Consider the following 13,210-nt stretch of genomic DNA (forward strand, 5'->3'; position numbering starts at 1 on the left):
ATCTCCCAGTATTTAATGCCCCTCGAATTGACTAGGGGCCATAGGAGGACAGAGATATGCATAACAGTGTTCCTAGTTCAATGTATGTCAAATCAGCGGTGACTAAATCCTTCTTAACATACTAAAAACTCTTCTAATTCCTAGCAGTTTCACAAATTGAAAATTCACACAAGGGTTTTCAGCAGTCAGTTCCCTAAAATATTATCTCTTGTTTTGCGCCCTTGATAAAAAACAACAGTAATAAAAATAGGACAAATTAAAGTTGTGTGGAATAATAATGAATTCAGGAAACATTTACATTTGTGATAATATCAGTTGTATAACCTATTTCCTATGTTACTCCCTCTGTGAAAACAACAAAAGCAACCCAATTTTAAATATAATTCCCTTGTTCCAGTTTCACTTTTTTTGTAGTCAAACATGTTTCTACAGGTCTTCCTAAAACAACATTATTAGACAATCTATTTTTAAATAAAAGCACTTACTAAAAAAGATTTATTTTGCAACAATAATAATTTCAAAATATTGCATTTAAAAATCATACATTTATGATTATTAATTTCTCATGTGGAAGTTTTTTTTTTTAAAAGATTTTATTTATTTATTTGAGAGAGAGAATGAGAGACAGAGAGCACGAGAGGGAAGAGGGCAGAAGGGGAAGCAGACCCCCCCGCTGAGCAGGGAGCCCGATGTGGGACTCGATCCCGGGACTCCAGGATTATGACCTGAGCCGAAGGCAGTCGCCTAACCAACTGAGCCACCCAGGCGCCTGGAAGTTTCTTATATGTAGTAATTATTTTGAAAGGAATTACATCTTTTGATTTGCCAATGCCTTTAGCATGCTGTGAACTATAAATTAATGTATAATTAATTCATTATCACTATCCTTTTCTCATGGCCTTTTCTATTATTGTATTGTAGCAAAGACTAACTCAGATGTCCCAGGGTAACTGATTTTCTATTTTCACAGCTCCAGATGGTCCTCCTGAAAGTGTGTATGTAGTAGCAACATCACCTTTTAGCATCAACATCAGCTGGAGTGAACCTGCTACCATTACTGGACCAACATTCTATCTGATTGATGTCAAATCGGTAAGGTGTATCTTACCTTATGCAAAAGACGGTGTAGAGAGTGATTAAGAATACACATTTTGGGAACCAGACTATTTGAATTTTAATCCTAGTTCTGTTAGACCTCAGGCAACTTATTTAACCTATGTGTGTTTCATTATCCACATCTGTAAGGTAAAGATTAATAATAGTACCCAGGGTACAGAAATTTTGTGAAGACTAAATTAGAAAATATGCATAAAGAACTTTAAACATTGCCTGAGTAAGGCTCAGTAAATGTAAGTAAGGCTCAGTAAATGTAAGTAAAGTATTATTAGCATGATTGTCATATTTATCCCCAGGGTATAAATAATGTATGTAAACAAGTGGTTAAATTGATAATAATACACTGGTTTAAAATACAGTGAAAAAGTACTTACTTCAGCAGCATATATACTAAAATTGGAAAAATACATAGAAGATTAGCATGGCCCCTGCACAAGGATGACACTCAAATTCATGAAGCATTTCATATTTGAAAACAATAATAACAATACAGTAAGAAAAAAACCTCATAATACAAAAGGTGAAGGGAGAAGGCATTAGAAGAAATAGCTCCCAAATAAAGTAATATCGGAGCTTAATTGTGAAGAACACCTGAAGCAGACCATGAGAGAGAAATGGTACTAAGAGTGTGAGAAGTAAGATTCATTCAAGAAAAAGCAAGTAGTTCAGGAATCCTTGGTCAAAGCATTCAAGAAAAGTGCTGAGAGAAGCTAGATTAGAAGGCCAACGGTCTAACATGTAATGGAATTTGAGTTTTATGATAAGGCCAGTGGGGTGTCAACTGAGGAATTAAAGCAGTGTTGGGATAGAGATTTCTATCTTATAGGATCAGCTTGGTTGCACTGCTGAGGATAGAGCAGTCTTAGTGCAAAATTTGGCAAGGGGACGGGACACTATAAGAATAACTGGGTAAGAAAAGATAAGGACAGAGAAAATGTAGTGAGGGAATGGAATGGAAAATAATTTACATCTACAGAATTTGGTGGGAAAAAGTCAGTGGATGGTGAGTGAAAGGAATAATCGAGGATGACCTTTAGATACAGGATTTGGAAAATTGTGAGGAGAAATAGATTTGTAAAGGAAGGGAATCAATTCAGTATTAGATGCACTGAGTTTGAGATGCCCAGGAGTCCTCCAGGTGAAGATACTCCCTTAGCACTATTATATATAGATATGGAGCTTAGGAGAGGAGATCTGAATTTGCAGATTTGGGAAGTGTTGGTATTTAGATGATAGTTGAAATGATAGGAAGGGATGAGATTAAATATGGGACATGTAGCCTAAGAACCTCTTCTGTAAGAACTAACCTGAGGATTGAATCCTGGGGAATCCAAACATTTAAACAAGAGGCCACCGAAAGCACCAGACTGGAGTAGCCATCCAGACAGAAGGAAACCCAAACATGAGAGTCAAGCCTTTCACCTTAAACAAGGTGCTTAACAATGTAAATAATGCAGAGTTCTTAGCTAGGATTAGGATTGGAAAAACCTTGTGAGTGCCCGGCTTGGGTTTTACTGGGCCTGATGACCACTCTCTTCTCGTGGCATCTAATGCATTGAGTCATTTATGGTGAATTCTCCTGCTTCCTTGATGTCTCTACCTACCTTTTGTTTAATGTTTATAATTTTATTATGTCTTTATGTTATTTCTAAAATGGAAGTGCTGCTATCTCAAAAGACCTGTCATGATTAAAAGAAAATTTAAGGGATTATTGGTGTATTTGTACTCCTATTCAGTCTTCTGTTTATGTTCCTTTTTAGAGCATATTTGTGAAGACTTAGTTTGTAATTAGCCAAAAGTAATCAACACACATGACAAATGCTCTGGGAATATGTATTAAAAGCAAATCACAAAATGATAATGCTCTGTTCTGTCAAAGACACCTTATTAATGAAAATAGTTCTCTCTTGAAATTTGAGCTTAAAGGAAGGGAAAATAAAATATTTTTTAAAATGATTTATAACCTCATTTCCTTAATATTCTTACTGAGTTTAAAAATAAGCAAGGGAAAGAGAGAAGAATGACTAACATGGTAATTGCTTACTTTATATCAGTTACACAGTAGCCTCTCCATAGCTTTACCTTATCTTATCTAACATTTTACTGTAAATATATTATCTTCATTTTTAATAAAGGGGAGTTGAGGCACAGAGATGATAGCTTCTCAAATAGTTAAGACCTGGCTACAGCCAGTAGACGGTGGTGTGATATGAGAAAGGAAAAACCACCAAGTAGCAAATAAAATTTGCCAAGTTGAAATATATGCTCATCCAAACCTTTCAGGTCAAAGATAACAAGAATTCAAATAGATTGTAGTACTTTGTAGTTTCCCCGGGTTCTTGGAACAAGGCTGTCATTTAGTTCCTTCTTTCCTTTATTCATTCGACACATGGTTTTAAATACATCCAACATGCCAGCATTGTGCTAGGTGTTGGATACCTAGAACAAGTCTGATGTGGTCATTGTCTTTACAGAGCTTATCTGCAGCTCATTTCATGGATATATAATTATCTACCTTCAAGAATGATCAGATCCTAGGCCAGGGAAGAACACATGTCATTGAATTTAGGACTTACGCTGTGAGCCTGGCCTTTGGTAAATCCTAGTCACAGGGACATAAAACTTTTTTTCCTAAAAGACTCAAGTTAAGCAAAACTTGACAGTCTTAAAGATATATGGGCACAGATATCACCCTGGATGATACTACCAGAAATTCATGCATTTTGTAGTCCTTTGTTCATTGTTCCCTTCATTTTTTTCAAAATAACAAACATTTATTGTTTCTGTTCACCAAAAAAGGATGCAAAACATAAGTAACTCACACTCTTATGGGAGACACCAGAATATAAACAGGTAAATATAGAATGTGAGCTATGCAGTTTTTTTGGAATATAAACTAGCAAAGTAATTAAAATTCCTGTTACGAGGGGCATACGATACAATGGAGACTTCACAGAGCAGGTTAAATTGATTGTGGGACTTGAGGAATGAATAAAGGTGTGCGTGGGGGGGAAGGGGGCAAGTGGGGTAGGAAAAGGAGAGAAAATAGAATCAAAGTCGAGTTGCTGACATTGCCTATAAAACTACCATACTGCAAAAATAATGGGACACATTTCATAATAATAATAGATGATCAAATATAATATGAGCAAATAAGCTTGAAATTGATGGAAGGGAAATAATGAATCAAAAAGGTCTGAGGTTTCATTCCTGGGTGTGTGGACAAACAATGATTAACAATAATGACGACAGAGTAGATTTAGTGAAGAAAGATAAATGAATTTTGATACATTCTGTATTTGAGGACCCAAAATTCTTTTTGGATTTTATTAAATACATTTTTAAGATACAGTAGATCACAGGCACGTTATGTCATATTTTTACTACTCAATATTAGGTATGTACTATTTTAATGGAAGACATTAAAATAATTTAATTTTACTTTATAAGATCAGGCCCAGTGTAGTAGTGTAGAGAGCTCTGGATTCTTGAAAGACTTCAGAGCAAATTCTATCTCAGCTACTAAATAACTATGGAATGTTGAGGAATTCACCTCAACTCTATAAAATCAGAATCCAAAGAGGTATAGAGGTCAGTCAAGTAACATAAACTTCACCCAGTTGGGTGAAGCAGTGATGAATTGGACACTCATGCCCCATTGTAGAAGTCAACTATCACTCATCTCTAGATAATTATTACCCAGCATGAATATAATCCTAGTCTTAAGGAAAATTTAAAAAGCTAGATTTTTATGTGATGTTTAAATGCTGACAGCTAACTGAATCACACACACTTTCTACCAGTGAGAACATGCACTTGATCAATAGTATTCCTATGCTGATTTGTTTTTCTGCCACTTTAGAGAAAGGAGGCAACTGCCTTCAATGCTCTAAGGTGGGAACAATCTATTTGACTTTGCAATGCGTATGGTATTTATCAGCCTTTTGCTGTGTTTCTCATAGAAACATCTTTCAGTTCAAAAAGTTCTTAGAAAAGAGCATTTGAAGACTATTTTGAACAAGAAACCTTTCAAAGGTACAAGGGAGGGTCAAGTTGAAAATGAGCTTAGTACTGTGAACAGTGTATACAATCTGGTTTTAAGTGTTTCAATTCAGATACTAGGGAGTAGCATGCATTGTAGGATTTCAAATTTTCTGATGTTCATCTCAGGAAAAACCCTTCTTTGTATTGCTAGAAACTTTAGCTATGTTTAATCCCTTCAGTGAATAGGCCAGACTCTTCATCAAAGGCACACTTTGTTTGACACACTGTATGACTATGTTTAATACACCTAAGGATGCTCATTTTTGCACATCTAATAATTATAACATCCACAATTAATTGAGTCCTTATCCAGTGCCATGCATAGTGCTAGATGGGAGTTTTTCAAACTACAATCATGACCAAAAATTTTTAAATGAGCTGGAATAAAATTTAAAAGAGAAGAAAATACCAAATGCATTTCAGAAAGAAGTTGCTTTTCTTTTTTTTTTTAGGTTCTGTTAATCACCATACATTACATCATTAGTTTTTGATGCAGTGTTCCATGATTCATTGTTTGCGTATAACACCCAGAACTCCACGCAGTACGTGCCCTTCTTAATACCCATCACCAGGCTATCCCCCCACCCCCCTCCCCTCTAGAACCCTCAGTTTGTTTCTCAGAGTCCATATTCTCTCATGGTTCGCAAATGACATATCAGATAAAGGGCTAGTATCCAAAATCTATAAAGAACTTATTAAACTCAACACCCAAAGAAGTTGCATTTCTGAAAATTGTTTTTAAGTTATAAAGAAGTGTATGTATGTATGTGTGTATATATATATATATATATATATATATATATATATATATATATACACATGTATGTATGTATACTCATATATATATATGAGTATAAATACACACATATCCTGAGTTATATTACAAAATGTGTTTCCTTTTTGTAGGTCATGGTCAAAAAAATATCAAAATCTCTGTGCCAGCTACTTCAGATCTATTTTTCTAAATCTCACCAAACACTATGAATAGATATTATTACTCTAGCTTTACATACGCAGACAGTAAGACACAGAGAACATAAGTGATTTGTCAAACGCTACAGGAACTATTACATGACCAAGTTGGGATTTGAATCTTTAATGTTTGATTACCAAAACCTGTATTCTTTCTCCTATAAAATATCACAGTAGAAAGTAGAGTTTCATTGACACAGATAATACTTGCTTGTTCATTGGATGGGTTGATTGATTGTGGTTGGTTGGGTGATTTTTTTTTCTTTTACTTTCAGTTGTTGAAATAATTGCTTATAAGTAGACTGTTAAAGTGGCACTTTAGATTTCCCAGGACAATATGACTGCAAGAAAAAAATAATTTAAATCTTGGCTAGATAAATATACCACATGTAGCTTTGTAGTATTATGTTTTGGTGATTTGGATCTCAAGTGCGACTTCTTTAATTACTAGCTATTTTTTTCCTATAGGTAGATAGTGATGAATTTAATATGTCCTTCATCAAGTCAAATGAGGAAAATAAGACCATAGAAATTAAAGATTTGAAAATATTCACAAGGTATTCTGTGGTGATCACAGCATTCACGGGAAACATAAGTGTTGCATATGTAGAAGGAAAGTCAAGTGCTGAAGTGATTGTTACCACTTTAGAATCAGGTAAGGCATATTTTCCATCACTGTTAAAAGCTGATTGAGATTTAAGTGTCTTTCTTAGAATTTCTCACACCACCCCCTAAAAAGGGTATGCGTTACAAGAAATTTTTAAAGTGTATAAAATATAAAATTCAGTGATTCACCATAGCTGACAAAAGTGAAGTTTTCTATTTACATTTTTTAGGCAAAGTGGAATTATGTAGAATAATCAGTTCTTGGAAATAGAGAAACAAATTAGTTCATAATAATGTCCTAATTGTATTTTTTGTATTTATTTAAGCACTAACTATTTCAGAAATTTGAGTTACCTTGCCTAAGAGATGATTTTTCAAATGGTCTATGGTCAATAATACTTCATGTAAAACCCCATTTTAATTATTTCTGTCCATGGTTTAAAATGCACATTAAAGTAATAATATTCTATCATTATATAATCTGGAACTCAAAATTAGAATCCAGGTCATGCTTACCATATCTGTTTTCCTCACCTAATCAAATGACATGTTTTATTATATAACCTATTTAATAAATGTCAGAATCCATACAGATTTCCTCAAGTTCCTACGAACAGGGTCTGAATGAATTAAGTTTGTAACCAATAGGAATTAAGTGTGGAAAGTCAGCTTCCCAGAACTTGCTTGCCCTATCCTCCTTCAGACTCCTGATGTTCTTTGCCACCAGATATATCTTTGGAAAGAGCACATGAAGGGATGTGTTGCTATAGTTTATTTGTTGCTATCTGTAAGGTAAGTATAGGAGGTAAAACATGTTTTTAGCTCGTCTTTTCATTATGTTATATACTCTATAAAGATAACATCTTATCCTCAGCACCCTAAAATTTCATTTGTTTCCATTTTGCTGCCACATATATCCCAGATATTTATTTTCTTATACTTTTTGCATTTCTCCCACATCCTACCTGTTAGGAAAGATGCTGCTGGATTTATTCTCACTCATACCATAAAGCACTGATTGTCAAATCTTAATGTGCTACCTCTCACAAAGATATCATGGTTAAATAAATTATTACTAAATCTCTAAGAGTAGAATTTTAGAGGTAAAACTAAAGATATTTGGAGAATAGGAAATGCTTTCCATCATTCAGAGAGTTATTTCACTTATCCAACCTTAAACCTTATCTGATTTTTAGAGAAAGTTCTTATTAAAAGAAAATATATTTTTATATCATAGAAATGTATAACAGCAAATATGAAAGTATGTGTTGAGCCAATTTAACTTTCACTTTAGCTATGAATTTTTCCACTTAATATGTGATATTTGGCACTATAACGTGTTTATCTGTTTCTCTTTTTCTTCTTCTTTTTTTTTTAAGATTTTATTTATTTATTTGACAGAGAGACACACAGCGAGAGAGGGAACACAAGCAGGGGGAGAGGGAGAGACAGAAGCAGGCCTCCCACCAAGCAGGGAGCCCGATGCGGGGCTCGATTCCAGGACCCTGGGATCATGACCTAAGCCGAAGGCAGACGCTTAACCGCTGAGCCACCCAGGCGCCCCTCTTTTTTTCTCCCTCTTATTTATTTACTTTTTTTTTTGCTTGCAAGATAATAAATAATAAATAAAGATACTAAAGCTTGAGCATCTGAACCTTTGACAGCCAAATATTAGCAGCCTTCTTCATGGAAATTCCTTCACTTAGTATGGAAGATATATCCATTTCGGTTTGATCAAAATAGATATATTCATGTAATCAGTCATTTATGTAAAGAACATTAATTATGTAGTACAGTAAGAACTAGTTCCTATATTCATAAATTAATTTTATCCTCACATGTATCATTTTTTTATAATTTACTGATACTTAACTTTTGTATATTAGGCTAATTTTTATTTATCAAAAATAAAATGGAATATCTAGAATATATAAAGAACTCTCAAAACTCAACACTTAAAAAAAATCCTATTAAAAATTGGCAAAAGACATGACTAGACATTTCATCACGGAGAAGATACAATGGGCAAATAAACTCATGATAAGATAGATTTTCAGCATCATTAGCTATTAAGGAAATGCAAATTAGAACCACAATGAGATATCACTATGCATCTCCTAGAACAGATAAAATAATAATTATAAAATAGTGATGATGCCAAATGCTGGCAAAGATACAGAGACTGATCTCTCATACATTGTTAGTGGGAATGTAAAAGGGTGTAGCCACACTGAAAAATAGTTTGGCAGCCTTTTATAAAACTAAACATGCACTTAGAGCACATTACCTAGCAATCATATTCTTGGGCAATTATCATAGAGAATTAAAAATTTATGTTCACACAAACAGCTATAAATGAATGTTAATAGCAAGTTTATTAGTAGTAACAAGAAACTGGAAACAACCCAAATGTTTTTCTGTGATTAAACAAACTTAGGTGTATCCACAAAATGGAACACCACTCAGTAATAAAAAAAGAATGAACCATTGATACATACAACAACCCTGATGGAACTTAAGCATTATGCTATTGTTTTTCTTAAAGTGACAGAACTATGAAGGACAATGGTTAGTGTTGTGGGGATGCATAGAGTGCAAATACAAGAGGATAGCCAGGGAAGTTTCTTTATGGAAATTGAATAGTTTTATACTTTATTTCTGGTGATGATTGCAGGAATCTTTACATGGAATAAAATTGCATAGAACTGCACACACATTTATGAAAGCATGAAAAAATGGTGAAATCTGAATAAGATCTGTAATCTAACAGTATTGTACTAAGGTCAATATCCAGGTTTGATATTAAACTACAGTTAGGTAAGTTGTCACCACTGGTAAAACCTGGGGGAATGTTCTAGGGGACTGTATGTGCCACTTCTGCAAATTCCTGTGTGTCTTTATTATCTTTAAATAAGCAATACAAAAAGTCATGGAAATGCATTCTCTATAAAAGCAAATCCATGTAGAAGTCAAAATAAATAAATGACCAAACTAACTGGATCACCATTATGATTTCTGTGACCTACATGTATCAGCCATTTTGCTTGTTTCCATAACATATATGGTTTAAATAATTTGTGTAACACATTTTATAAACAGAAATTTGACACAAATAAATTTTATATGGAGATTAAAAAGAACACAAATTTTAAAAAATTAATTGTTTAATATTTCATTTTAGTCCCCAAGGATCCGCCTAACAATATGACATTTCAGAAGATACCAGATGAAGTTACAAAATTTCAGTTAACATTTCTTCCTCCTTCTCAACCCAATGGAAATATCCAAGTATACCAAGCTTTAGTTTACCGAGAAGATGATCCTACTGCTTTCCAGATTCACAACCTCAGTATTATCCAGCAAACTGACACATCCGTCATTGCGATGTTAGAAGGACTAAAAGGTGGACATACATATAATATCAGTGTAAGCATTCATAGCGTTTAATTATTCACCTATTTTACAAAGTCAGTTTACAAACTCAGCATTCAAAAATACTGCAGCTTAGATGCACACTAGATTTCTCATATCTTTTTGTGGGATTGTGTGAGACATGCCAACAGAAAATAACATTTAGAGACATGAAATTGCTTATTTCCTATTATAATACAGCAAGCACTATGAAAATATGTAGGTAACAAAAAAGTTTTCACAATAGTAGAAATCCAGAAATAAAATAAAGGGGAAAGAAAATGCATGTTAAAAGCAAGAGAGTAGTGATATGTAAAGAGAGAATTCTACCTAAAGGGAAGCTGTTTATGTGTGATTAAAAATGGAAAATGGAAAAGCAAATTTCAAAGGCAAAGGGCAGAAGTAACTATTTACATGTTTGAAGTTCACATGCCTTTCACGTAATAATTACTAAAGCTAAACATTTTACATCCTAATTCTAAATTATCCATGTGTGTTTATATACATGCAGACATACACACAATTTATTTCAAAAATGCTTTTTTTGTAGTAGGTCTTAAAATTTTCAAATAGAATTATATGGGTCAGAATATCATCTTTTAAGCAACATAGAGTTCACCCCAACTTCAGGTAGCTTAGTAATTAATTTTCCTACCAGTTCTTTATGATTATTGTGTAAGATCAGAACTCTGTTATTAAAATTTATATTCATATATACATATGTTTTTCTCTATATTATATCTATATATCTACATATCTTCATTTCTTCCTTCACTCACTATATATCTTATTATATATATATATATATATATATCTGTCCTGCTAGGATTCTTGTTGCACATCCCATTAAATGGACCATTATTGTGGAAGGTCTATTAGAATAGGGAGGGTGGTTAAGAGGATGAACTAATCTGAGTTCAAATCCTGACTCTGCGATTTGTTTCTGGGCAGTTGCCTCAAATCTGTACCTCAGTTTTTTTATCTAAAAAAACAGTAAATTCTGCTCCTGAAACTAATATTACACTGTATGTTAACCAACTGGAATTTAAATAAAAACTTGAAACAAAAAAAAAAGAAAAAAGGAAAAACAGTAATAGGAATAATGACTTCTTTATAGGATTTTTGTAAGGATTAAAGAATTATAGTTATGGGAAGTTGTGAGTGCTCCAGAGGAAACAAGAGGAAAAAATAGGAAACAAAGTAGAACTAATTCATAATTTAAAGAACAGTAAAAAAAATTCTCTAACTTACTGTTGAGAAAATGCAATTTGTAGCTCCTCAACACCTGGGAGTTTATTAGAAATATATAATTTTCACATCCATCCCAACCTACTGAATCAAAACCTGCATATCTTCATTCAGCAGGTTTACAAGTGACTTCTTTGTACAACACAATTTGAGTAGCTCACCTAGCTCTTCATTTATTATCTCCCTTAAATGTTAGGTTGTACCACAAAGAAGTAAAAATAACGAAGCACACCATAATATCACTTTCCATTTTTAATACTTTTTTAAAAGGTTTTATTTATTCATTTGAAAGAGAAAGAGAGTGAGCTCTAGTGGGGGGGGTGGGGCAGAGGGAGAGGGAGAAGCAGGCTCCCCACTGATCAGGGAGCCCCTACAGGGCTCAATCCCAGGACCCTGGGATCGTGACCTGAGCCTGAGCTGAAGGCAGATGCTTAACCAGCTGAGCCACCCAGGCTTCCCAATACTTCTTTTCTTAAATTTACAGACTCCAATAAATATTTCCTTTAGATATTTTTTAACCACATTTTTTAGGCTTAGTTTATTTACCATACCCACTGCATCATATATATTATTATAATTTTAATTCAGTAAAAACATTCCCAAAGTATCTATAGTGTGAAGTATAGAAAACAAGTTAGTTAGTTCCAATAAACATATTCTGAATTGTGTTTGTGAATGAAACTGGGCAAGAATATAATCTTTGTTTTATAGAGCAAAATAAAGTAAATAAAAGAAGATTCTCTATCTACAGTTTCTTTAGCGTAAAATGAATTGAAGGGATTCACATTTGTGTGAATCACCCTCTGTCTATACAAACAGAAATGTTTTATGTGTATATGCTGCATTACGCAGGTTATAGCGTCAGATACTTTGGGGCAGGGGTGAAGAAGGGCATAAAGGCCAGCTTTCAGAGGGATGATTTAATACAGGAAAACAAGGAGGTTGAAGGAATAGGATTTCATTTCAGAGAAGAGAAAAAAAGAGGGTCTTGAATATGGATTTAAAGAAAGCCAGAGTTACCTAGCTACAGAGGGAAGGAGCAGATGTGAGAGTAGATGAAGGAGTGTAGACATAGTGGCTTTTCTGTGTCTGCTCCTCCTACGGGTTCAAATTGAAGCCACATCCTTTCCTGGTCACTATGATAGGGCTGTTTAAGTCACTCAGCCTTTGTTCTCAGGACTTTGTACTTAAGATCAATTTTAAGAACTACTTTACTATTAATGTTCTTCCTACACATATTGTATTCATTTGAGTAAGTGCAAGGAAAATGTAATAAATAGGCTATATGCAGTTATTTTTAAAAGTAGAATCATTTTACTTTATTTTATTTTATTTTTAAAGATTTTATTTGACGCAGAGAGAGTGACAGCAAGAGAGGGAACACAAGCAGGGGGAGTGGGAGAGGGAGAAGCAGACTTTCTGCGTAGCAGGGAGCCTGATGCGGGGCTCGATCCCAGGACCCTGGGATCATGACCTGAGCCGAAGTCAGATGCTTAACGACTGAGGCACACAGGTGCCCCAAAGTAGAATCATTTTAAAATTACATATGCCCATAATAAAAATAGTAACAAGATGTTTCTCTTTTTCTTTTAGGTTTATGCAATTAATAGTGCTGGTGCAGGGCCAAAGGTTCAGATGAGAATAACCATGGACATTAAAGGTACATACATGAGCTGCCTTCCTGTGAAATACTGTTGTCTTAATCAAAGAGTAATTATAATTGAATTCTATTATTAGAGTTAAGAATGTAGTCAAGCTTTTAAATGATGCATATGCAATAATAAGTATACATTAAGTAATAAAGCCTGCTTAT

General features: G+C 33.9%; 1 protein-coding gene and 1 non-coding gene across 2 annotated transcripts in view; both read left to right on the forward strand.

Moving 5' to 3' along the window:
- The window catches only part of PTPRQ (protein tyrosine phosphatase receptor type Q), a 231,612-nt gene that overhangs the window by 158,376 nt on the left and 60,026 nt on the right, over window positions 1-13,210 (forward strand). Inside the window, exons 30-33 of the mRNA XM_081818978.1 lie at window positions 971-1,092; window positions 6,601-6,787; window positions 9,920-10,164; window positions 12,991-13,057. Coding sequence (XP_081675104.1) covers window positions 971-1,092; window positions 6,601-6,787; window positions 9,920-10,164; window positions 12,991-13,057 — 621 coding nt within the window. The remainder of the gene's footprint in view (window positions 1-970; window positions 1,093-6,600; window positions 6,788-9,919; window positions 10,165-12,990; window positions 13,058-13,210) is intronic.
- Window positions 1,483-1,589, forward strand: LOC115941490 (U6 spliceosomal RNA). Its single transcript, XR_004076242.1, has one exon. It is a non-coding gene; the product is annotated as a U6 spliceosomal RNA (small nuclear RNA).

The sequence above is a fragment of the Leptonychotes weddellii genome, chromosome 5, assembly GCF_054177405.1.
Source record: "Leptonychotes weddellii isolate Sample4059 chromosome 5, ASM5417740v2, whole genome shotgun sequence".
In the NCBI taxonomy this organism is placed as follows: domain Eukaryota; kingdom Metazoa; phylum Chordata; class Mammalia; order Carnivora; family Phocidae; genus Leptonychotes; species Leptonychotes weddellii.